Raw genomic sequence first — 27,081 nt, 5'->3', positions numbered from 1 at the left:
GTAAGCTTTTTGTAGAAATGTAAAACCCATAAACAAACAAATCTCATGAAAACATGTCAAGGTCACATTTTATAAAAAAATTTAAATAAATATTTATAATGATATTTTGCATAAAGTAAATGAGGGTTCAGGCCCAGAACAGGATTTCAGGTTTTTTATCTTCCAGCCCAATTTTCTAATTTCTGTAATGTGTTTGGTTTTTGTAACCCATTAGGGTTACAAAAATAATTTTTGACTGTTTTTAATACGGTTTAAATTCAAGACAATACAATAAATACTACCGTACATGCTGTGTTAATCGTTGTATTGCACTAAAAATTGACTTTATTTGGTCTATAAAATAATGTAGCTTTCTAGGGTTTTATTATTGCAAACATTTTGTTGATTCAAATCTTTTTTATATGGTTTCGTTAAAATTCTATTTTGATTCTGTCCAATATTGATTCGTTATCAATATTTCATAAAAATTTGTTTTGCAGACATTACATTTATTTGGTGTGCTGACACTTTAAGAGTGTATTTAAAGGATTAGTCCATTTTCAAAAAAAAAAAAAAAAATCCAGATAATTTACTCACCACCATGTCATCCAATATGTTAATGTCTTTCTTTGTTCAGTCGAGAAAAAAATATTTTTTGAGAAAAGTATTTGGTCTACGTTGTTGAATGTCCAATGATACTAATGAATGTCTTTTGTTTTTATTGTTTGTTTCATATATGTAACACGTGACCTTTCAACGTCATTACGCAATTACTCGCGCTGGCTCGTCACACAGCCGGAGGAAGAAGAGAAGTTGTGGTTTAAAAGTGCATATTTTTTATTTTTCTAGTCAAAAATATCAATTGTTTCGCTAGATAAGACCCTTGTGCCTCTTTGGGATCGTTTAGAGTCCTTTGAAACTGCAATTTTAAACTGCATTAAAACTGTTAAGTGTTGGTGTCCATTAAAGTTCATTAAAAAGAGAAAATCCTGGAATGTTTTACTCAAAAAACATAATTTCTACTCGACTTAACAAAGAAAGAAATCAACATTTTGGATGACATGATGTTGAGTAATTTATCTATAAATGGACTAATCCTTTAAGATGTAATGCACAGATCCAATATTCTGATTAGAAGTCACTTCAATTTTAAAGGTGTCAATCAATTTTAAAGGTGCGATGGCATGAAAATCTGACCTTTTCCATGTTTAAGAGCTATAATTGGGTTCCCAGTGCTTCTATCAACCTAGATAATGTGAAAAAGATCAACCCGGTAACTTAGGTTTGGTAAACCGTTCTCTGCATGCATGTGAAAAATTAGGTAATTGAAATTTGGCTCTCCTGACATCATAAGGAGATCTTATTATAATAATACCACCCCTTAATCTGCACCATCTAACCACGGCACTGACATTTAGTGCAGAGAGAAAGAGAGAGAGAAAATAATTCACAGCACAATTGAGTTTAAATTGCAACAAACCACCATCATTACAATCAGTGTTTGCATTTCATCCGCTCATTTGCATTTTAAAGGACACGCCCAAAACGGCACATTTTGCACACACATGCAAAGTGTCAATTTTAACATGTTATAATAAATTATCTATATGGTATTTTGAGCTTAAACTTCACATATGTACTCTGGGGACACCAAAGATTTATTTGATATCTTAAAAAAGTTTTGTGACATGGCCCCTTTAAATGTACATTTTAGCGGTTACCTTGGTGTCTTCTTCAGATCAAAAACGAAAATAAATGGAGCAGCACGCCAAATTGGTTGCAAAGCCCCCGGGTTTTTACGTTTCTCGGGTTTGTCTCGGGTCGAGTCTTTCTTTAAAAAAATGGATTAATGCACATCGGGTTCGGCTAAAAAGTGATTCGGGGGATTTCGGGTCTGGTACGTTTCTTTGGACACGAGAAGACCTCTGAAACTGATACACATGCGTTTTGTGTTCACCTTCAAACAACAGACTACGTTTACGAGGATAATCATTGCGTTTTGAAAAACATGTGTCTAAATATGTCCAATCAAGCTCAAGGAAACATGAACCTAGTATTTGTGTGCTGTCTGAAGCCTCGTGATGCCCCTTTCCGGGTTCGCGCAAAAACAAAACTTCTTAAACAGTGCATGAGTAGCGCATTAAAATCTGCTTTGAGTCTTCTTTCTTTAAAATTTAACATAGGCAAGGCCTTAAAACACATGCAAGCAAGTGACAGCTCTGTCAACTGTCCCGAGCATTGTTCACACTTGCCACGGGCCATCTGGTACTCCTTATTGTCGAGCTCTGTCTCTAGAGCACATTAAGAATCAATTCAGGGATTTCCCGAATAGATATTGTTTTGTTGAATTGAAGATCGATTAAAATCTGAGAATTAATATTTTTTTACCCAGCCCTAGATTTTAGCTTCTTAATGTGTTTTGATATATATTGCTCAAAATGATCCTATAGCTGAACTTGTAAATGCTTAAGTGTTAAATAAGTGTCAGTGTTTCCAATCCTCAGCTGACAGAATCCCAGACCAAGTTTGGTTGCAGCCAATTCTTATCAAGCCCAGTCTGTTTAGTGTTGAACTTGCATCAGGTTATTGGACTCGGGTCAGAATGAGGTCCATCACCGCTGGAGGATTTGGGAAATGTGCCATTTGACCACGTCATGACACTTTCTAATCAAAACTCACTTATCAGTTTGACAGTTCGGTAAGGGCCAACTGTTTGGTTCATTGTATAAGCAGTGTGCTCTAGCGGTTCCCATGACTGTAATTGCACAATATGCAGCGTTTATGTCAGCCTAATATCAGTAGCCATTCAATTTGTAAGCCTTCAACTGTGTTTATATATCTCAGTTCAGTGAACAGGAGGAGGGCTGATTTGGTCCCGCGTAACGTGTGTTGAAATAACAGGACTGCGTCCAAGAATGGAGAAGATCCAGGATTGTGTGCTGGCAGGCGAGCAGGGTCAGTGGTGTGGTCAGGGCCCAGAACTGTTGGGTTAGTGACGATGATAATAATAATAATAATAATTTCAGTACCGACAAGCAGACGCCACGGTTGGGCCGAAGAGGGAGGGTGAGACGTGCTGATCTTTCCTCTTTTGTTAGCTTAAGAACTCTTTGTCTAATAGAGGTTTTTCAATAGGACACCGTGTGTCAAGTATAAACCAAGAAGCAGAGGTTTATTTCAGTTTAAGAAGACAAATATTTGGTATGGTTGGAAATAATGTGCGCCGATGAGGTGTGCTTTTAGGACATTGAGACTTAAGGTCATGTGGACTTTAAGAAAGTTAAAGTATGCTTAGTTCCTCATATTCAGGACCACACAGAATCAACGAATGGGATGGGGTGAGAAAGGAAAGGATAGGGTAGGATAAAAAGGAATGTGATGGGAAAGGATAGGATAGATGGAGTAGTGTAGGAATGGATGGGATATGTGTTAGGAAAGGATAGGATCGAATTTTTATTTTCATTGTTTTATAAGACCGTTTAGCAAAATGTGTAGAAGAACTCAACTGAATGCTTTAGCGATTCCTAGAAACTGAGTGCTGTTTAATACAGACACACATGTTTATTTCTGAAGTTTTAAAGGAATATTTCACCCCAAAATGAAAAATTAGCCAATATTTTGCTAACTTTCAAGCCATCCTTGGCATATATAGGTGACTCCATTAATTAAATAACATCCTTTTCAGATTTATAATGGTATTGGATAGTGCCCCATTTTTTAAGTTTTAAAAGTGCATCCATCCATACAAAAACTACTCCATATAGTTATTTACTCTTTCACCGCTAGCGTTATTAAAGGAAAGCACCACCATTTTTCAATATTTTACTATGTTCTTACCTCACATGAATTAATACATACCTAGCTTTTTCGAAGCGTGCACTTAATCTTTGTTCAAGGCGTCGTGAATGTGTTAGCATTCGCCCGAAGTTGAAGTGCTGCAAACTAAGTGCTCTTCCGCTGTACAACATAGTTCTCAATTTTTATCCGCTTAAGAAAGTCTTTAAATAGGGAAAACATGGAAGTGTTTGGTGGCTTCTAAATTCATCCCTGTTTGGATCCTAAGGAATGAGTGGGGCTAGGCTAAATGCTAACACATTCACAACGCACTGTACAAAGATTAAGTGCACACATTGAAAAAAGATAGGTATGTATAAGTTTGTCTAAGTTGAGGTAAGAATATAGTAAAATATTGAAAAACGGTGGTGTTTTCCTTTAAAAAAAAGTTGCCAGCGCCAGCATTTTTTATGATTTTCAAAAATGTTTAATGCGTTCCAGAACGTTTTCTTCTTTAAATATATAAACACATAATATATCTAATAAAAGAACAGAAATATGGGTAGGTTTTTTTAAAAGTACCAAATTTTGAACAAAACTGAGATAATTGCATTTTTAGAGTTTTTTTAATGTTTTTGGATAAGTGAATGCTTTAGTGTTTTGAAAGTTGGGTCAAAGCATCACCTAGTGGATAATAGCGGAAATATAGATTGCCGTAAAAACTCGTCGTTGGCAGGGAAGCATTTTCTCTTAATTGACGAGATAACTTGTCAGTGGCAGGGAAAGAGTTAAATGTCTTTCGAGGTAAAGTGTTGGGTTTTTGTAATGTTAGGTAAGAGATCTAACAACCTGATCTAAACTCACTTGTGAGCACGTATATGATCGTAGTTTATAAAGTAGGAAATATAAATGTTTTATTTTCAAAAATAATTGCTTGAGAAGACATTTAATATCTGTATGGATTAGTTTTTGATGAATGAATGTGGTTTTGGGGGGCTTTAAAAGTGGAACACAATCCAATGCTAAAGCTGAAAAGAGCCAGGATACTGTATCATTTAACTTTGACTGTGTCGGCTGAAAAAAGAAAGTTATATATTTAGGATGACTTGAGGTTGAGTAAAATATGTGCTTATTTTAATTTTTGGCTGAAATATTCCTTTAAAGGGCCCATGTCACAGGACTTTTTTAAGATGTCAAATACATCTTTGGTGTCCCCAGAGCACATGTGTGAAGTTTTAGCTCAAAATACCATATAAATAATTTATTATAGCATGTTAAAATTGCCACTTTGTAGGTGTGTGCAAAAATGTGCCGTTTTGGGTGTGTCCTCTAAAATGCACATGTGCAGATCAAGTGCAAACACTGATCACAATGATGGTGGTTTGTTGAAATTGAAACTCAATTGTTCTGTGAATTATTTTCTCTCTGCACTAAATGGCAGTGCTGTGGTTGGATTAAGGGGTTGGATTATTATAATAAGAGCTCCTTATGACATCATAAGGGGAGCCAAATTTCAACTACCTATTTTTTCATGTGCTTGTAGAGAATGGTTTACCAAAACTAAGTTACTGGGTTGATCTTTTTCAAATTTTCTAGGTTGATAGAATCACTAGGGACCCTATCATAGCACTTAAACATGGAAAAAGTCAGATTTTCATGTCATGGCCCCTTTAAGGCTACTTGGTTATGCTTTAAGCTACATATAAGACATTTCAGCTACATTCAACTTATTTTTACAATTAAATCACTTCCACATAAGTCTTCAAATTTGTCTTTTAAAGTTTTTAAAATTAGCAACATTAGGTGTTCCTATCAAAGCCACAGGTAAGACTGGAGACAGTTTGGCAGTGTCCAGCTTATGTAATCCGACAGGCCCGTCTGCTGCTCTCTGTTTATATTTCCCTCCTAAATCACAATGAGGCACTCTATAGCCCACAGCAGAGGTGTGCGGGTGTTTGTGCTTTATGAGTTTAGATGTTGTCTTCAAACAAGGACATCTGTATTTACTGTTTAAAAACAGGCCCTTGTAGAGACTTTCCTGTTATTCACTTAAAATAGTGAGTTCATCTGTGGAGCCAGTGAGATACAGGCAGCAGGGTGATTGCGATGCCCGAGACACGTCCACCCTGGACAGATGACAGTCCTTTCATTATGTCCTCATCACAATACCATGATCCTTATCCCCCTTTACCCTCATGACTGTTTCAGGTAATGTCAGACATTATTCCTAAACATAATGGCAAAGGAATTGTTCACTTCTGGCATCATTTAGTTACCCTCATGTTGATTCAAGCTTGTATGCTGTTATATTTAAAGAGATACGATGCAAAACCCTCTAAGTGCATCTGACATGTTTTCTTGTAAATGAGCGCTTTTTTTTTTAAGTTGCCAGCCAGCGCAGCATTTATCAGGATTTTGACAAAAGTTTAATGTGCCTTCCAGATTTTCTTCTTGAAATATATAAACATACAATATATCAAATGAAAGACAGACCCTTTCAAACTAAAAAACAGTTTTATCCTACCTTTATTAGTTCTCTTTTTATCACCTCTCAAATATAGGTAGTTTTTTTCAAAACACCACATTTTGCGCACAAAGTTAACTCCATTTTTGTGAAGGACTTTTGTTAGAGATCAGATGCAGAGCGATCTTCAAAACTTACACAGACATACAGCTGTTTGTCCTAGGGCGATACTTCTGGGTTTTATAAATTACGGAAGATTGGCACCTGGTGGATAATAGCGGTGGAAGCCGGAAAAACTCGTCATTGGCAGGGAGGCATTTTCTCTTAATTGACGAGTTAACTCGTCAATGGCGAGGAAAGAGTTAATGGATTCTAGCATTCAGTATTTCTGAATGGTCTGAGGTCCGAATTAAAACAAAAGCATTTGATTAATGTATAATACATGCCGAAAGCATACGGTTAATATCATTATCTCATTTTTGAAGGAGGTCGCGTTTAGCAGCTTTTGCATTTGATCTCCTTGTTGACTGCTATGCAACAGTTCAAAGAAGCTAGACCAAAAAAGCACAAGGGAAATAATTCATATAATTTGTGCAGTGTTGTGTGACATTGTGTATTTATACAAATCTGTCATTTATTTTAATCTGTATATTATTTGGCGGCTTTTTCTAGTGCATATGATCAGTGTTGGGGAAAGTTACTTTTAAAAGTAATGCATTAAAATATTTATAATAGTTACATTTCATGGAAAGTAATACTTACATTACTTTTAAGTTACTTTTGTGTTACTTTTTCTTACTTGGCTGAGGCTTGATCTCTTTCAGGCCTTGCATTTGTTTTTTATGACGGAGAAGTTCTGCATTCAGAAATTGCATATTTCCATTGCAAAAATGGCCTGCCATCTCCATTTCTGATTTGAACTGTTCCCAAAATCAGGCGCGCACGTATAGAGTGTGTTATTCTACGTGACTACGTTCAGTTTAATTCAGTAATTTTTTTTTAAATCTAATTAATTAAACTGAAAAGTAACTCTCATTACTTTTTTAAAAAAGTAACTCAAATATTAATGTGTACATTTATAAAGTAATGTGTTACTTTACTCGTTACTTTAGAAAAGTAATATTATTACGTAATGCATGTTAATTGTAATGTGTTACCCCTAACACTGCACATTATTTGATTGAAATTGATATAGAAAAACAATACATTACGTTACAGTGCCCTCAAGTTCTATAGGTCCTCATTGAGCAGATTGAAGCTTGCATAGGCTCATATGAGAATTTTGTATTGTTCAGAATATAAAGTGTAATTTATTATTAAATGTATATTAATATATTCCATATTTATTGGTTTGGAACAACATGATTTTGAGAAAATGATGACAGAAATATTCCTGTTTATTCCATCTAATAACAGCTGTTAGCAAACTTCTCTCCTGTCTTCCCTTTCGACCCTATCAGCTTTTCAAACGCAATGGTGCGAATGTAAGTGTGCCATACTTCTCTCATGTAAATATTTAAGTTATAGCCGGTTATTTCGGGTGTTAAATGGAGCACTTGAGATCAAGGGTTGAGGTAAAGATGAAGGAGAGGTCACAGAGAGTATTTTGAAGTTTTAACTTGTGTCTGTGTGTCTGATGATGAAGAACGTGTAAGAACTCTGTGATCCAGAGGAAAATCTAACACTGTCTCTAACCAGACAAGTTTTTTTTGTCAGGTAATTTTTCTCATCTTACTGACAGCGAAATATTCCTAAATGAAGAAATTGGAGCCAATCAGAATATATTTCATTATTTAAAGACATATTAGTCACATTTTAAATATGCTTCACATTCATTTATTCTCATTTGAAAGTAGAACAAATTAAACTTTTAAGTTTATATTTCCTACACCATTTTAAAGTATTTTTTCTTTCTTTGTTAGGTTTCTCTGAATACTTGACTTTATATGTACATTTACTTTATATCATTATATAGTTATTATTTTAGTTAATGCAATTTTGTTTAAGTATGTTTATACATTAAAAAAACATTATTGGAGGTAGCAGGGGCATATTTGTAGCCAAAGATACATTGGGCCCTATCTAGCACCCAGCGCAATTGACTTTGTCAGTGACGCATGTATCATTCGTATTTTGCACCGGCGCACAGCGGGTTTTTCCCTCCACAGACGCACGTCGGCAAACTAGGGAATGAACTTGCGTTCCCTGGGCGGTTCAGCGCAAAAAAGGAGGCGTGTTCCGGCGCAAACCATCTCTGATGCTATTTTGCAGTTTCAAAAAACAATTGCGCTACTGACCAAAAAAAAATAGTCTAAAGTCAGTGGGGCATTTGCGCGTGGTTCATTATGCTATTTTAAGGGCGCATGCTTGACCATAATGTATAGAGTGCACAACGCGCACACACTTTGCTTTTCTAATCTACACAGATGCAACATTTATTTTTGCACATCATAAATTGTTACAATAAAAAATATTAACACATGAGATAAGGGAAATCATAGTGGTGAGGATTGTGGTGATAGTTTTTATTTATTGTGTGGCTGCGTTAACAAATTCTCATGCAAATAACGATTAAAATATTTTCATAAGTTTGATGTGTGGCTGTATTGCGTTTATTTTATGTAAATAATAATTAAAATGTTTTCATAAGAAACCTTAATGTACATGAACTTGATTTGTAAGTGTACTTTGGGGTTGGACCTTGCTTGCGTTTCTTGGGTCCGATTTCAATGCCCCCAAACCCTTTCAGCGGTGAGGGTGGACGCAGATCTGTGTAGAGGCAGATCCACCTCCCGTTACATGGCGTGCCCGATTTATACTGGAAAGCTTGGGATTCCCCCGTCTTCTGACATCATAGTAGCGCTTGGCGCAACGATGGGGATGCCAGCTGATGAGACAATTGTGGCTATTTCCTCTCACACCTGTTTAACCTATGCTGATTTGGGCGGGTTTCTCCCATCCCCATACAAAACAACTTCTCTGTCTTTGACTGCTCTTACAAGAACGTCGGTCTCCTCGGCTGTGAACCGCTCCTGCGTGCCCCTGGTAAATCCGTCATAATAATAGCAACCCGCTATGGAACTTGCGCACTTGCATTTAAAGGGAATGTTGGATGACGTTATTTGACGTTACGCCCAAACCACACCTATGAATAATGAACCTACTTCAGACCAACCCCTTATTGATTTGTGCCTGGCGCAAGAGTTATTTCTCACTCCGGGAAAATAGCAACAGCGCCCAAGATCCGTCCACAAAGTCACTTGTGCATTGCGCTTCGCACTTGCGTTTATGATCGCTTAAATAGGGCCCATTGTATTGGTCAAAATTATAGATTTTTTTTAATGCCAAAAATCATTATTATATAAAGTAAAGATCATGGAGATATTTTTTAAATTTCCAACTGTAAATATATATAAAATTGTATTTATCATTAGTAATATGTGTTGTTAAGGACTTCATTTGGACAACTTTAAAAGCAGAATTTCTCAATATTTTGATTTATCAACCTTTAGATTCCAGATTTTAAAATAGTTGTATCTCAAGCCGAATATTTTCCTATCTTAACAAACTATACATAAATAGAAAGCTTATTTATATATTTATATATTATGACTGATGTGGTCCAGGGTCACATTTGTAAAATCAAATCACATTTGTAAACATAAGTCAGTACACAATGAACAAACATGAACAGTTGAAGTGATATTAGCTAACATCAAAGGAATAGTTCACCGTGAGAACAACTTATTGACGCAGAGCCGGCGTGCCATCATTTTTAATCAAGATGTGTTATATTTAAACGTGCCATATCAGTCACTAAATACACTTAAAATGTTTTCTTTTCACAAACATATTATTTCGCTTCATATTAAAGACGGGGTGCATGATCTCTGAAAGCCAATGTTGACATTGAAATCACCAAAACAAACACGCCCCTACCCCAATGGAACCCAGGCAACGATGTGGTTTAGTAGACTGCTGATTGGCTACAAGTGTGTTTTGGTACTCGGCCCGACCATACACCACCCCTTTAACCCACCGTTTGAGTTGTATGTTGTTTTTATTGTAAAAAAATTTAGCGATTAAATGTAGCATCTTAAATGACCAAGTTTAATGTTTAGCTAATGTATAGCAGAATTTGGACCAATGTGGTCAATCAGTACAGCACAAAATAAACGAATGACTGACAAAATATTTTGCACAGAAGAGAGATTTACTGTATTGCTTGTTGCTTTATCACGCTATGCCTGGTTAGGACACATGTTAGGTTTCAAAACCACAAATGATATGGGCTGGAAAACTCCTCTCTTGTTTCTGTGAAGAGTTTTTTTTGCATGATGCCAATAGAAATGACTTCATCAGAGTCATCATGGCCTCCCTCAGATATGGCCATAGTTTTGATTGGGAATGGCAGATTGCGGGAGGTTTGACCTACCTCTGTGCTAACTGGCAACCATCTGAAGTCCATCAAGTCCCTCAGTGTTTTTAAATGGTTCTGTGGTGCCTTCAGTCCTACAGGACCTGTTGTTCTTGGCCAGACAGATGAACTATTTCTGGCTTGTTTCTCAGCAGACTCCAGACCAGCAGTCTGACTCTTGGTTACAAGGTTGATGTTTGGATTCTGTGAAAGCCACAGTGAGGATTTATTGTAAACTCCATGCCCTCCTTCAAAGACATTAAAGATTTGAATGATTGAAGTAGAACATGTTGCTTTTTAATGATCACTGTGCTCAATAATATAATTGAAAAATAATCATTATGAAGAAAATTTCTCATGTGACTTATTCAAACTGATGTTGTTTCAAACCTTTGGATGGACAAGTATATTTATTTTCTCAAAACATTCCCATATAATTATTCACTGAAGATGTATATGTCTAGTTTAAATGATGACAGAATTTCCATTTTTAAGTCAATTCTTCCAGTCCGTATCAATGTGACTTCAGTCCAAAAAACACAAACTTGTGGTAAAGTCCAGTTCTTTTCACAGTAGTTATTAAATTAATTCTAGTCCTGGTGGCTGAACTAACAGACCTTTTCAGGCAATCCGGTGTGTTCATTCAGAGTTGAACTAAAACATTTCCATGGTCTCCAGACTGAAGTTTGAATGATGTTTGCTGTCTTCATTGGCTCACATGGCAGATACTATGATTCTAGTTGTAAGTCTGCATTTTGTTTATCTGGATCTGTTTATCAAAAGCTTATGGAGAGCCAACAGTGTCCAGCTCCAGATTACCAGAACTGTCCTGTTGAATAACATCATTGGCATCTGCCTCAGAAGGTTTTGACCGACAGGGCTTATATGCCTTTTGAAGTTCTGCTGGAATGCACATATTTATGAGATGTGCACACATGACTCTGGAGACAAGATAAGCAGTAATGATGTGTTTATGTTGCTGTTCTCATTTACACATTCAGTGTGTCTAAATGTGACCCTGTCTGTCAAATCCAGCCTCAAGTCCCAAAATCCCATTTTTAAAATAGGAGCATTAAATTGATTTCACTTCTATTGAAGACATAAAAGTTTTACTAGAATGCAAAGAAGCTAGTACAGTTGCAAGAAAAAGTATGTGAACCTTTTGGATAGGGATGGACCGATAAATCGTCCGATGATGTTTGCTCTAAGTGAATTACGGTGAAATAGCAACAATTCTTGATCGTAGCTTCTCTGAAAGCGCTTTTTGGCCAGGCATGGCTCACATAAGCGTGTTCTTGTTGTGCAGAGCAAACTCCAAAAGTTTGAGGGGTTTTTATCAGTCAAAGTAGTTGTAGTCCACACCTCCCAATGTATTACCTTAACGAGACTCCGGGTATGCTAAAACCTAACTCCAATTAGCTTTTTGAGGTAATTAACTCAAGGGTTCACATACTTTTCCACAAGCACAATGAGTTTTCCTTTTTTTTGGTTGTTCTCAATAAAGACATGAAAGATCAGAATTTTTTGTGTAATTATTTTTAGATGCAATATGTTTGTCAATAGCAAGGGTGAAGATCAGATCAGATTTTATGACTAATTTATTAAAAAAACATGAAATTCCAAAAGGTTCACATACTTTTTCTTGCAACTGTTTTAAAGTAATAGTTTACATAAATATGAAAATTCTCGTATTTACTCATTTTCACTCACAGTTACTAATTTTAACTATTTGTACTTTGAGTTTTTGGTGAAGCATGCAAATGACAACTAATCACTAGATATGCGAGAGCCAATGAGATTTAAAGTTAACATTGTCCATCATATTGAATTAACCTCGTTTTTAAATATGATTTAAATTAATTAAAACCAGTGGTGGAAAGAGTAATAAAATATTGTACTCAAGTAAAAGTAAAGTTACTTTTATAATATTTTACTTAAGCAAAAGTAAAGTTACTGGTCTAAAAATCTACTCAAGTAAAAGTTAAAAGTAAGTCATGAGGTGGAGGATTCTAGTATAGTTCAAAAACAACAAGGGAATATAATTCTCAAACTAGTTGTTTTTACTCGTAGGAACATCTTTACAATTAAAGTGCAATAACAAAAAGTTAATCAAGTAATAAGCTTTTTAATAACTAAGAAACATTTATGGAATTGTTGAATGATTTTTACAGGTGAGTTATGCACTTTTGAAGTAAAATAATATGAGGTCAGCAGCTAGTAAATACAATCATTATAGTAAGGTTGTAATTGATGTATTGCGGGTAACATACATTATTTTATGTCTCTCTCTCTCTCTCTCTCTCTCTCTCTCTCTCAATGTCTAATGACCTACGCATTGTCGAGGATGTTCTGAAGTTGTGTTTGACTTGAAGCGAAGCTGCTAGACATCTGAAGATAATTAAAAACGCGTCGTGCAAATGAGCGGTATAAACCCAGTCGGCAATTCTGTACTCAAGAGCATGAATCCTACTTTTCATATGAAAGAAACAATCACTTCACGTCAGTGGAAAATGGTCGCTTAAATATGGCCAGGGGTTTCTTTCATAAGAATTGAAATGAGGCGGGTCTGCATTAGCGCGCGCCTGTCTCGTCCGTCTCAATGGCTCTTTTTGCACGTTTCCCCGTCCATCAATCAATCATCCGTGACGCGTCTTTATCACCCTGCCTTTTTAAATTATTTTTTTACTCTGTAACGGATATGATTTAAAATGTAACGAAGTACAATACTTTAAACAATATATACTTAAGTAAAAGTAAAAGTACAGATTTTAAAAACTACTCAATTACAGTAACATCAGTAAATGTAATTTGTTACTTTCCACCTCTGATTAAAACTACTGTATTTTAGCCTTAAGTTACTCAGTCCAACAATTAGACAGACAAATTCTCATATTTCCATTTCATTACCAGACAAAATTATAATTGGCTCTGCTCTTAGGGGGGAAGTGCCCCCCCTGCCCTCCCAAACTCTGCCTATGCTGAATTTTATGTTTCCATGGGTATGTAATGTATCGATTATTAAATATAAGCTCAAAATATGAATAATTTTCTCTCACAAATATTGTTTTAGCTTAATTCATGAGACGTATATTAACCCACTAAAGCAGGGGTCTCCAACCTTTTTGTGAGCAAGGGCTATCACAATGGATAAAACAATCTAGAGGGTTATATAGTCTACTTTATTATATTGTCTACTTAAAACTTTGTTGTTTTACGTCTTGATACGTTTTATCATTGTTTAAAATGTTAATATGCATAAAAGAAACCATGTTGGAGATTACTGCACTAGAGTCATCTGGATTACTTTAATGATGGATGGATGTGCTTTGTGGCATTTTAATATTAAATTACTAATTTGTTCAACTGAATAAAGGACATCATATCTGGGATGACATTAAGGAGGGGAGTAAATTATGAGATAATTTGGATTTAACTATTCTTTTAACAACACACTGCTCATCATCAGCACTAGTTTAACTCATGTAATCATACCGGATGAAGTTTCTTGTCCTTTTGGAGAAGTGTGGCTGGGGTCAAAAACCCCTTCGCTCAGTCCTGACCCTCTCATTCCAGTGAAAGTCTTATTTATCACCTTTCACCTCTGACCCTTGGACAGATGTGGCCCTAAAGCTCTGTGTCGGTGAACCTCCGGTGCTGGAGATTGAGAAAGCGTTTGCCACTTGACGGCACTGTTAATCGAGTCAAAGGATTTATGAAGCAAGGGTGCAGAGAGAGAGCGCGAAAGAGAGGGAGTGTGTTTATATACAGAGCGGATGTTTAGATTGTGTGTAAGAGGTCTCGGCTCTTGTGACAGCTCTGTACAGTGTTAATACTGTGCTTAATTGGGCAGCTAAAAGCTTTTTCTCCACTGTTTATTGCTGTTTGATATTTCCACATTTTGATTCAATTAGTGTTGCTTTTCTGAGTCACAGTCCAAGTTTGTTAAATATATCGAATACAAATAGGCTCGCTTGACTTGGTTGGAGAAATAATTGTGATTACGTCGACACGATTGCAATTTGAGCTGTGATACGGTAAACATGTAACATATCTTGTTGCACCTCTTTGGAAAAAGATCTTACAATCACATCGAAAAGCACCCTACACTGTAAAAAATCCAATTAATGAAATTTTGGAAGGGCAAAAATATATAAGTTAAACCAATTTTCTTGTTTGGGCTTAGTTGAGTAGACATATTATTTTAAGTCTAGATAAATCTGTGTTTAAAACATTAAGTGAACGGTTATTTCCAAATTCAGTCAACATCAAGAATGGCTATGTTGACTGAACTAATTAAGACAAATCTGGTCAATATGTGGACTTATGACAGCTATGTTTCCTGACAACAAAATGCTCACAATATTACTGTTATTTGGTAACAAAATGTAATTTTAAGAGTTGTTCAGGCGTGAATGTATGTGCTTAAAGTTTAAATATGCGGTCGGTTTATAAAGATAGCGTCTATTTAAAAATGTGCTCGGACACTTTCGGACGGAGAAGAGCTCCAGATGAGCTCCAGAAAATCACAGACACTTAAGCGCTCACACCCCGCCCAGCGCAGCCTCGCCTCGGCAAGCCCATCAGAAACCGACTGCTGGCTCTGATATCTCTGTGGCGTTTAAACATGCGATTTAATTCATTTTAATTTCTTATACTTAATAATAAAAGGTTTACCGGTATGTTTTAAATCATATTTTAGGATTGCACTTAAATGATATCGCTGTTGAATGATATTTCATATCTTTCACATTTGTTATAAATGGGCTGCGTACTGCCTGCGATTTTGAACTTCAGAGCTGAAGGTGCGAGTGGAGAAATAGTCCCAATATCATAACAATCTTAAAACTTCTAAATATACCCGTGTGTGTACCCGTGTGCGTGCGTGTGTGCGCGCGCGCGTGCTCGCGCGTGTGCATGTATGTATGTATGTATGCGCGTGCGTCTGTGTATTTTTAATTTAAAATGTTTTAACTCGGAAGGATCTGGATCACAGGTCATTTCATCTGAGATCAATCCGCACGCAACAGCTGGAATCACTTACTGATTCACACAAGGGAGGACACAAGTCAGCCGTTTCCTCAAGTTCACGTCAGGTAAGTGTTTGTAATTAAATGTTAATTTTAGAATATATTAATTGGCAAAGACGCAAATACTTGACGTTTTTGTAATTATATTTTTGTAAAGATACATTAGAAGTGTGTTATGTTACGTGACCGAAGTAAAGTGGAGCTATTTTAGTTAAGATAAAAAGCCTGGATATAGGGTTGGTTTACCGGACAAAGTTTAGAACTCGGTCTTTATTATAATTGGGACATTTTTACAAACAAACCTTATATAATACAATACTGGCGTGCATTTTGAGACAAAACAATAGCACTCATATGTTAAGAGATGTCAGTAAGTTATTTCAGTCAGTGAAAAGCCCTGTCCGAGAAAACCGCCAAATAGTGTTTAATTATGTGTGATGTCTGAGGGAAATTTGGCCTAACATTAACGTTATTTAGGGAATAAAGTCTTTCACCGTCAAACTTTATTATATTAAACATGTTATTTATGTATGTGTGTGTGTTTATATTCCTCTGTTTATCAAACCAGAGCGGAGATGATGTGAGGGGCAGACCAGAAGGATACATAGCGAGACAGTCTCCGCTTGGACTGGCTGAGGAAAGTCTCCTAAATGGCCCTGGAGATGTTCTGACTGACTTTGGAGGCTTTTTGGACTGTTTTATGCCCTCTATTTAAAGAAGACTTAATTCTGTATGTTCAGTCTGTATAATAAGTGAATAAAAAGCTTTTGTTTTTATGTGACTGAAGTTAATTATTTTGTTTACAACACCAGCATAAATTATTTGATAAATAATTTAAAAATGTTATTTAAAAAATCCCAAATAATAAATATTAATTGAAGTAACACATAAAACATTGAGTGAATACTTAAATTTTAATTGACAGAGTATTTGCTGTAAGTTTTTTAAGATTCAACTGATTAAAACATTTTAGTTGAATGAACTATAAAGCTAATTGAGCCAACATACTTTTTTATATTTGAGTCAAATTTGGGCCAACTAAAAAACATCAATCCAGGTAACACTTTGGAGACAGAAATTGAGTGAACGTAAAATTTCTGTGGAACTAGTTACTAAAAAATAATTCATTGAGCCAACAATTTATTTTTTACAGTGTAGGTGTGCTCAAGCTAAAGATCAAGATTACCAAGTGATGGCTTTTATTTATTAATTGATAGCTCCTGATAGCAGTGCAAAAGGTCATAGGTTTAAACACAGAGAACACATACGGATAAAAATGTATATCGCCAAACAATAACAGCAACTTTTTGGGTCTGAATATACTCGATTGCTACGTCTGAAATTCAGTAGATACTGAATTAGATGAAGTATCTACTTATCGACAGTTAAAACATATAAACAGAATATAGTATGAATATGGATAGTATGAATGAATAGTATGAATGCTAGGAACTATACTCTCATTCTGCCGTAATAATCAAGGACTTTGCTGCAATGATATTTCGCAGCAGCAGAAAATAGTCCCCTTAGTATCTTTCAATAGCAGAGGACTATTTTCGGGCACTACGTAATATCAGTGATGTTACGGCAGCAAAGTCCTTGATTATTATGCCAGAATGAGAGTATAGTTCCTAGCCATATCTGCATACAGTAGAAAATCACAACTTTTAATTTTTCATCAGTCTTAGTACACAATGTAACTACAGAAAAGTCAAGTTTTAAAAAGGAAAAATATTGAAACTCTTTGGTCATTTTTTAGCACAATGCTAATGGTCTAATCAGATTCAATGGATTGTGCTAAGCTATGCTAAATGTGGTAGCGCCAGACCCGGGGATCAGCTGGATGGATTCCAAAACGGTTAAAATCAAACTCTAGAGGAGCTGGAAAATGAGCCTATTTTCAAAAAAAGTGGAGTGTCCCTTTAAATTGAAGGTGAATCTGTGTTTTGTACCCGAGTGTGGGATGAAGATTTGAACATTCCTTCAAATTATTGAAGCAAATGTTTCATCATATTAGAGGTATTGCCTCCCTTACACGAAATATCCTTGCCACGTTTGGCAATACTACAGTCTTTTTTCACAAAGTTTAACCAAACTTTTGAACATTTGCTGCCTTCATAGTGGCAGATGTAAAACACTGCCTATGTGCGTAATGAGAGAAGGTTCGTCGCAGTTAGATACAACTGTAAAACGCTCGCTGCTGTTCGTCCTGCGAGAATGAATGAATGAAAAGTCAGGAATCGATAAACAGAATCAAAATGCACACGGCATATCGATTCCCCTGTTGTTTTCCATTTTAGAACCGGTTCTCGAGTCGATACCAAACCCTAATCCTTGCGGACCACGGGATAGCAAGTGTTTATTGGAAGAACACTTTGGGATCTATCCAGAAGTAGTCGGTCATCCAGATACTTTTTCCCTACTGTTTTTCGAATACTATGAATTTGGACATACTACTCGCCTCGCCTACCGCTTTTCGCCTATTATATTGACTGTTTCACCGGACACATGTGCGGTGACGCCATTACGCGTCTGGTTCGAACTTTACTTCCGTTTGTTTCTGTTTGTTTAATGCTCTGACTAGCTGCTGAAACTGAACTCTTAAAGCAACACCAAAGAGTTTTTTTTACCTTAAAATAACGTTTCCAAAAAAGTTTCAGTGGTTCATCCACTCAAAACAAGGTATGGCACTTTCACATTCGCTTTGCAGCCCTCTATTGGCCAAAACCGCACTAAAGAAGTTTCCAACCGTCGGGTAGTGGTCCTATAGTTCGAGTGAAAACTACAAAAACTTGCTTTACGGCAGACCTACAATCCAATCAGAGCCAGCTATGCTGCAGTATTTACGACAGTGGTAATGAACAATTACGCTTCTAACCTGTAGGGGGAGCTAAGAGCAATAAGTCTTTAGTGTTGCTTTAAACAAATACCTCGTCGAAAATTTCAAATATTTTGGTTTCTTAGGTAATCTACGTGTTGTTTATTTTGCTTGTTGTATAAATAAACTACTTTAAACGGATTTTGTTGTTATTTATTCTTAGCAGAGTTTACCAGAAGTTAGGCGTTTTCCATAAAATCCGCTTGTTTATGTTGTTACTGCTAAAACCAGCTATAGTATGGAAGTAGGCGGTTTGGGACACAGCCCATATATATTGCTTAATCCCATGCTGACCGTTCATTCTTTCATTAGTAAACACCCTGAAGTATTTTAGGGATGTTTCTAAGCTAATGTATTATTATTAGATTTGAAACTTTCTCTCATTTCAGTAACTACAGTTTGCCAGCGGAAAGTAGTCAACAAATAAATGAGCATGCATATATGCAAACATTAAACATAAAGTACAATTATAAATTAACCAAACTTTAAACACAGCCTGTCAGTATCGAACGAGCACAAAAATGGAGTATTGAGAGCCTGTAGGGGTTTTCCAGTGAATGTGTGGAAATAATAAAGCACACAGTGTTTAGTTTGGGGGGGTATGCAGGAGTTTCATACAGCTACGAGAGTGATTTCATGTGTCTCGTCTGTTCTTCATTTATCATCATTTATTGCATGTAGTATGGTAGACTGCCAGCTACCTCTCTTTCTTTCTGTTCTCTCTCTCTCTCTCTCTCTCTCTCTCTCTCTCTCTCTCTCTCTCGCATAGTCTATTTATCCAGTTTTATTTTTCTGCTCTCAGCTATTGTCTTACAGCCTGAGGTTTGGGCATGTAGCTCTTTATTCTTGATCAGGATTCATGGATCGAGAACATACAGTTCTAGGCTTAGAAGAACTAGCAGCCATGTTGGTCCTAAAAAGTGTTATGAACACACTTTTATGAATAATGTCTGAATGCTATTACATTTACCTAGCAAACGTCCATTTTCATCTAAGACCAGGTGAATTTCAGCGCTAGTTTATGCAGGTCTGTGTGCTGGTTTAAATTGTATATTGCATAGTTATTATTAGGGAGGCACTGATGTATCGGCCTATAATCGGTATCAGCAGATAAAAGCAGTTTTTGTTTTAAAACAGCCAATGATTAGGACTGATTATATCCTGTATGCTCTGCACCTTTGGAACAAGAAGTTAAAAACAAAGCTATTGCTATCTATTGGTATCAGCAGATGTCGGTCTAATGGCGCTTTTCCATTGCATAGTACCCCATGGTTTGGTTTGGGTCAGCTTACTTTTGGGGGCTTTTCCACTGGGTGCAGTATGTAGTACCCGATACTTTTTTTCGTACCACCTCAGTTGGGGTTCCAAGCGACACGAGCTGATACCAAAACGTGACGCGAAAACACTGTAGATCACTGATTGGTATGAGAGAATCGTCACTATCAGCATCATCACTATAATGTAAAAGATTAGCTTTACCTTCATGCTAGCTTGCGCTGTCTCGAACAAACCTTTTGTCATCTGTGCTTTGCTGTAAGTTCCCAAACTTCCTTTTAGTGATGAAAAACATCCACAGGTTGAGAATCAGGAACACCATAACAGTTTTTTTCTAGACTTGGAGTTTGTGGCGGCACATTTGCAACGCGCACGTTCACATATATGCTTAAATGCAACTTAAATTTGGTTCAGCGGAGTGCGTCAACTGACGCCACGGGTGTTTGAACAGAAACTGTCATGTGAGACAGAGGTATTGATAAATGCGATGTGCAAACATCTATTTGTGGTGGTAAATTTGGGAAATAAATTAACGTATGGGAATGTACAGCGACGCTCTCACTTGTATGACGTCACAGCAGTAGGCAGCGCAAATATAATGACACGCCTTTAATCCCTCCCACTCCAAAGTGATACTAAACTCGATGGAAAAGCTAACCAAGCCTAATGGCGCTTTTCCATTGCATAGTACCCCACGGTTTAGTTTAGTTTGGGTCGGGTCAGTTTACTTTTGGGAGCTTTTCCATTGGGTGCAGTACGTAGTACCCGATACTTTTTTTCGTACCACCTCGGTTGGGGTTCCAAGCGACCCGAGCTGATACCAAACGTGACGCGAAAACACTGTAGATCACTGATTGGTCTGAGAGAATCGTCACGTCATCGCTATAATGTAAATATTAGCTTTAGCTTACTGCTAGCTTGCGCTGTCTCAAGCAAACATGTTGTTATCTGTGTTCTGCTATAAGTTTCCAAACACCATTTTAGCGATGAAAAACATCCGCAGGTTGAGAATCCGGGACACCATAACAGTTTTTTCCAGACTTACAGTTTGTGGCGGCACATTCGCGACGTGCTTATATGCAACTTGAATGAGGCTCAGCGGAGCGCCGTCGACTGACGCCACAGGTGTTTGAACAGAAACTGTCATGTGAGACAGAGGTAGTGATAAATGCGATGTGCAAACATCTATTTGTGGTGGTAAATTTTATTTCGTGGGGGACTGGGAAATAAATGAACGTATGGGAATGTACAACGACGCTCTCACTTGTATGACGTCACAGCAGTAGGCAGCGCAAATATAATGACACGCCTTTAATCCCTCCCACTCCAAAGTGATACTTAACTCGATGGAAAAGCTAACCAAGCCTAAGTGAGGTGAGCTGACCCAACCTGACCCAAACCAAACCCTGGGGTACTATGCAATGGAAAAGCGCCATGAGTAATCGAATATCGGTATCGGCACACACATTTTGCATCCCTAGTTATTATTATAGTATAACTTACAGGTACCACCGTTTTTTTTTTACTGTACATGTACTGCAGAAATCTTGTAGCGAGCTCTGTGCATGTGTGGCGGTTACGTTTTACTGTTTATATTACAGGGAGACTGTGAAAAATTAAACTGCACCCCCTGTGTGTGTGTGTGAAATAATGAAGACTAATTTACATTACCCGGCATCTCTCTGAAATCTCGGTCAGATGGCCTCCAGATGAGCTGCTTGACAGAAAGTGAACCAAGATCTGGTGTCAGATCTCTTCATAACATTCATAACTCTCTCACATCAGAGTAATATATTGTTTTTTTTCTGTCACAGTCGGCACAGTTTTCCAAATCACAGTGTTGACCTTATATTCTCTTATATATTGTTTGTTTATGCCCAAATAAATGACATTGCATGTCGGTAACCGACTGGTAAGATTGCATTTGTAACATCTTTGTTGGTATTGTGCATATTTTAATATATTTTTAGCTTTATCAACATGTCAGCTTTTCCTGCATTGACACTTTCACTGTGTCAAAAAAACAAACAAATAAATGTTCAGTTGACTTTTTGTTCAGTGCTACTCTATAGAAATGATTGCAGTTGACGTAGTTTTTCATTGTCCTGGTTAGTTTAATTTTCTCCTGCCCTGCAGGGCTGTTTTTAAGCTTCTACAAATTGTTACCGCTTTACAGTTTTTTCGCGGTAATTCCTGGTTTAACAGCTCATTGGAGAGCGTGTTGGCTTTTTTACTGAATACGCAATGTGGGTCTGAATTTGGCATGCCAAACCGTAGTGAAATTAAAGTGAAGCCTTATAAACCAGAGCTTTTGCACGTGAGCAGTCGAACTGTTCTGCATTCGGTCTTTGCAACAGTATATTTGTGTCAATTTGGTTGAAGTCGTAGTAACCCTGGCTGACCCCAACTCGGTGCCAGAGGGTGGACTGATACTTTTTCATCATCATACCTGGTTATTTCTGCACTACAATTTGTACCTAACCTCCGTTTGATCGTTTGAACCACATGCACTGATCTTATACTGTACAAAGTCCTCCACCCAATGACTTAAAGGGATAGTTTACCCAAAAATGAAAATAAGTGTATGATTTACTTACTCTCAAGCTGTCCTCGATGTATATGATTATGTTTTGTGAGACACAAGCACAATTGAAGTTATCAATACTGTCCTGGTTGTACCAAGCTTTTTATAATGGTGGTAAAAAAGTCCATCCATCCTTCACAGAAGTAATCCACTCGGCTCCAGCAGGGATAGTTAACGATTTTTGAGGGCAATCTAAAAATATATAAAAGTTTAAACCTTTGCGAACTAAAATAACTTGCTTTTGGTAATGCCAAAGCGCGTTCACGAGAGAGCGCGTTTCCAGTGTATGAGACGTGGCGTAGGAGGCGGGCAAAACGCGATGTGTTCGGCACTAGGGTCGGGAACCCTGTTTTTTAAAAGAATCCGGAAGCGCACGGAAATTCTTAAGTTGCGGATCTAAAAGCGATTCCGATTCGATGCATGGGCAAAGCGCGGGGAGCGGTCACTTTGAAGAGCCATGTCTTACCTCATGAATATTAATTATGTTGAGACACTGTTTACAGTCACGCAAACAAATTAATGCAGCTTACCACATAAAACACTCACGTTGCTGAGGTAAGCTTTGTAGGGGCTGTTTACACTTAGTACTAAGATGTGTTTCCATTGATCGGATCACAAGTGGACAGGAGAGACACATCACGTTTACACCTGGTATTTAAATCTGTCTCTTTTGTCCACTTTCGACCGCTTCTGTCCTGAATACTGTGAGGGGGTGGTCTGTGAGACGGTGGGCGAGTCTCTCTGCTGTCATTTAAATGCGAGCGGGAGTAATTATGAGTTTATATGGACACAAACTAATATTATGTTGGAGTCCGCTGCTTGTTTAGCAAGTATACATGCTGCGCAGTGTTTTGTACGTTTATATGTTGGAGCTTTCTCTGAATTTTCAGCGCAGTTGATGAAATAGGATCGCGCAACTTTCACACATTCAAAACGAAACTACGGAGAACACCCGCAGTAGTTTTATTAATGAAAGGCTAAAAATAGGGCTGTTCAACGTATGTTCACGCCAGAAGTCAAAAAAAGATGTTAAATTTGTGTTTAATACCTCAGATTAGATAAATGGGCGGAGAGAAGGGGGTCGTGTGTGGCTGTTCGAACACATTCAACCACATTTGCGTTCCGCAACTCCAAAGCAATGCGATCGAAAGTGGTTTCAACTACCTCTGGATGTGGTTGAAAGTGGTCGAAAGTGGACGTGTTCAAAATGTTTTGAACACCGTTTACACCTGGCATTAACGTCGTCCGCTTGTGATCCGATCGACAAAAACGCATGTTAATGCCAAGTGTAAACAGCCTCTAAGATGTGTTTTCGTCGATCGGATCACAAGTGGACGAGAGAGACACATCACATTTACACCTGGTATTAAAATCTGTCTCTTTTGTCCACTTTCGACCACTTCTGTCCTGAATACTGTGAGGGGGCGGTCTTTCGAGACGGTGGGTGAGTCTCTCTGCTGTCATTTAAACGCGAGCGGGAGTAATAACGAGTTTATATGGACGCAAACTAATATAATGTCAGAGTCCCCTGCTTTTGTTGTAAGTAAACATGCTGCACAGTGTTTTGTACATGTATATGTTAAAGCTTTCTCTGAATTTTCAGCGCATTTGATGAAATAAGATCGCGCAACTTTCACACGCTTGCAAAATGTAACTGCGGAGATCAGCCGCTTTAGTTTTATCAATGAAAGGCTAAAAATAGTGCTGTTCACCATGTGTTCGCGCCAGAAGTAAGAAAAGACGTAAAACATTGTGCTTAGTACCTCAGATTAGATAAATGGGTGGAGAGAAGGCGGTCGCGTGTGGCTGTTCGAACACATTCAACCACATTTGTGCGTTTACACCACAAAAGCAATCCGATCGAAAGAGTTTTCGACTACCTCTGAATGTGGTTGAAAGTGGTCGAAAGTGGACGAGCTCAAAACTTTTTGAATACCGTTTACACCTGGCATTAACGTCGTCCACTTGTGATCCGATTGATGAAAACGCATGTTAATGCCAAGTGTAAACAGCCTCAAAGTTGTGAAAAAGTATCAATCTGCGCTTAAACTTTTTTTTTGTAAACATTATAACCCAAAAAAAGGTTTCTCACTTGAACTGTGTGTTTCACAGATGGAAGTGCTACAATAAATACGCACATAGGCGCTGATCCTGACTCGACTCGAACACCTACCGAAATGGCCAAGCTATTTACTTCACATTTCACCTCTAAAACCAAGCAGAAAACGTGACCGCACCCCTTTCTTTCATCCTCTTTAAATCGTTTGAGCACTCCAGAGCGTCTGCCGTTTACTTTATTAATAAATATTAATTCACTTTACATTTCAAATATTTTGACAGTAATTAATAAACACAACTGGAATTGTTAAAGTATTGTACATTATTTTTCATATTTTTTCATTATATGGAACCGGAACCGGGAATCGTTAGGCAGAACTGGAACCAGAAATGTTTTTACGATACCCAACCCTATTCGGCACGAATAAACAGTGTGCATAATGCTCACTGCCCATAGAAAACCATTTAAAAAAGGCGCCTGTCACTGCCATAAACGCTTTTTGTGTGATCCACCCCTAAGTCTGAAAAAAGATAATCATATACATTGAGGATGGCTTGAGGGTGAGTAAATCATGGGGTCATTTTCATTTTTGGCTAAACTATCTCTTTAATTGCATTCAAAGATGCAGAAAGATGCAATGGTTTGTGCTCCTGATGTTACATTAAAGTGAAACATTTCTTACTTAACACTAAAATCTTATTATGTACGATTTATCAGTGCACATTATTCCAAAGAAACCCATTTTCATAATCTTTTATTAAAGTATAAGGACCTGTACGTCTGCTGATGTATCAAATGCCTCTGTTTATTGACATACTCACTCTTAAAAATAAAGGAGCTTGAAATGTTTTTCACAGTGATGCCATAGAAGAACCATTTCTTAATTTATTTTTCATTTGTGAATCATTTATCATTCTTTTGTGAAACAGAAAGTTTCTTCGGGTGTTCTTTATGAAACCGTTTTGCCAATAATGGCATTGTGAAGCACATTTATTTTTAGTAGTGTAATCTTAATTTAAATCTTTGTTTTACCGCAGTACTTCAGTTGTGTACGATTGTTTAATGTCTCTCTTTTCTTTATCTTTCTGTAGGTGATGCTCAGGCTCTGAAGGAAGTGGGCAGAGCTTTGGTGCTCTACAGAAGGACAGTGATGCCATACGCCGCCTACGCCCGCAAGCGCAAGGGTTCAAATGATCAGAAAGAAGTGGAGCAGTATGCCAGTCTGGTGGGACAGATGTGTGCTGAGAGAATCCTGCTTTACAGATCCTAGAACACAATTGCATCTTACAGCTGTCTGTCTGTCTGTCTGTCTGTCTATCCGTCTTTGCTTTGTTTCCTCTTCCAGAACTCTTCTGTCTTTTTTTGCATTTATTAAACTTTACTTTTATATATTTAGCCAACAGCATTCTGTAACTCCACAAGCTCACGTGCAACAAAAATAATAAACAGGCACATAATATCACAATGTATTACAAAATATTGGCCATTTATAATTCACCAATCACAACTATTTATGTAACACATGTCACGGCAAACCCTATACTTCTCTCAATATATAAAACCTTTCAATGCAGTCACTGTTTGGCTGTTAAATGTTGTTGTGTATTTGTACACTATGTTTGCCCTGCAAATTATACTGAAGATGTATTCAAGATGTATCATTAGTAACGTGGATCACGGCTCTTTCCTGTGTCTTGTGGTGCCGTTATTGATTTTTTTTGGACAAAATTGGTATTAATGTCCATAAGTATCCAAAGGGATTTCCAAAGCAGGTGCTGTGACATGACATGTATTAAATGATGCTTGAATCCGATTCATTAACCTGTGGATCACATTTATCTTTTCTGACTTTGCTTTTGGTTGATGAAATAGATTAAGGGCATTTATTTTAATATTGTTTTGTTTTAAACTAAATAAATAAATTACAAAATCACTTGTTGCATTCAGTTTTATTTAGTGCATTTACATATACCTAATAAGCGGATAATCAAAAATCTGCTTATTATGGAAACCCGCTTACATGCAAATTAATAAACCGGCTATGCAGAAAACTGCGTTTAGGTGGGATTTGGGGATTTGTCAGGTTTTTCGCAGGCAGTGACGTCACCTTTTATAGTACATATAGTCATTCAAAAAGCTGGCGGGAAGTTTTTGAAGCTTTGTTTACAGTGCATAATATAACGTGTGTTCATGTTTCATGTGTAAAAAATCGTGGTATTTTTCACACAATTTACTTATCTTTATAGCGCTGTTTTCACTGTCCTAAAAACAGGTTGATGTCTTTCTTGTTCTATGAAGTCCCTCCTTCAGAAATACGTAACGAGTTCATGATACGATAGCAGCTTAGCTTGCCGTTAGTTTAGCTGACGACTGATGTATTCCTGTGGGCGGAGTTTAGTCAAAAACTGTTCTAGTGACGAAGTAGAGGGCTGTAGTCCAAACCGGCCGTTCCCTGTAGGCTTTGAAACGCGAATTCTGTTAAAGAAAATATATCGCCTGGCCGTGAACTTTAAGCTTTATCATTTTACAGGTATTATTTATGCTAGCAACATTACACACAAACCAGGGTTTAAAAAATGGGATCAGAAAGAACGTGACCTTTAAGCTATATTGTTGTATTTCTG

At 37.2% G+C, this 27,081-nt stretch overlaps 1 protein-coding gene across 5 annotated transcripts in view; it reads left to right on the top strand.

The window, feature by feature from the left end:
* Window positions 1-26,390, top strand: part of LOC135786666 (arginyl-tRNA--protein transferase 1) — a 121,612-nt gene extending 95,222 nt beyond the window's left edge. For all 5 annotated transcript variants that reach the window (XM_065296164.2, XM_065296163.1, XM_065296162.1 and 2 more), the window contains one exon: window positions 25,549-26,390. In XM_065296164.2, coding sequence (XP_065152236.1) covers window positions 25,549-25,727 — 179 coding nt within the window. In that variant the 3' untranslated portion in view covers window positions 25,728-26,390. The remainder of the gene's footprint in view (window positions 1-25,548) is intronic.
* The last annotated feature ends 691 nt before the right edge of the window (window positions 26,391-27,081 follow it).

This window comes from Paramisgurnus dabryanus, chromosome 20 (assembly GCF_030506205.2).
Source record: "Paramisgurnus dabryanus chromosome 20, PD_genome_1.1, whole genome shotgun sequence".
NCBI lineage: Eukaryota > Metazoa > Chordata > Actinopteri > Cypriniformes > Cobitidae > Paramisgurnus > Paramisgurnus dabryanus.
This window is presented reverse-complemented; position numbering and strand designations above follow the sequence as displayed.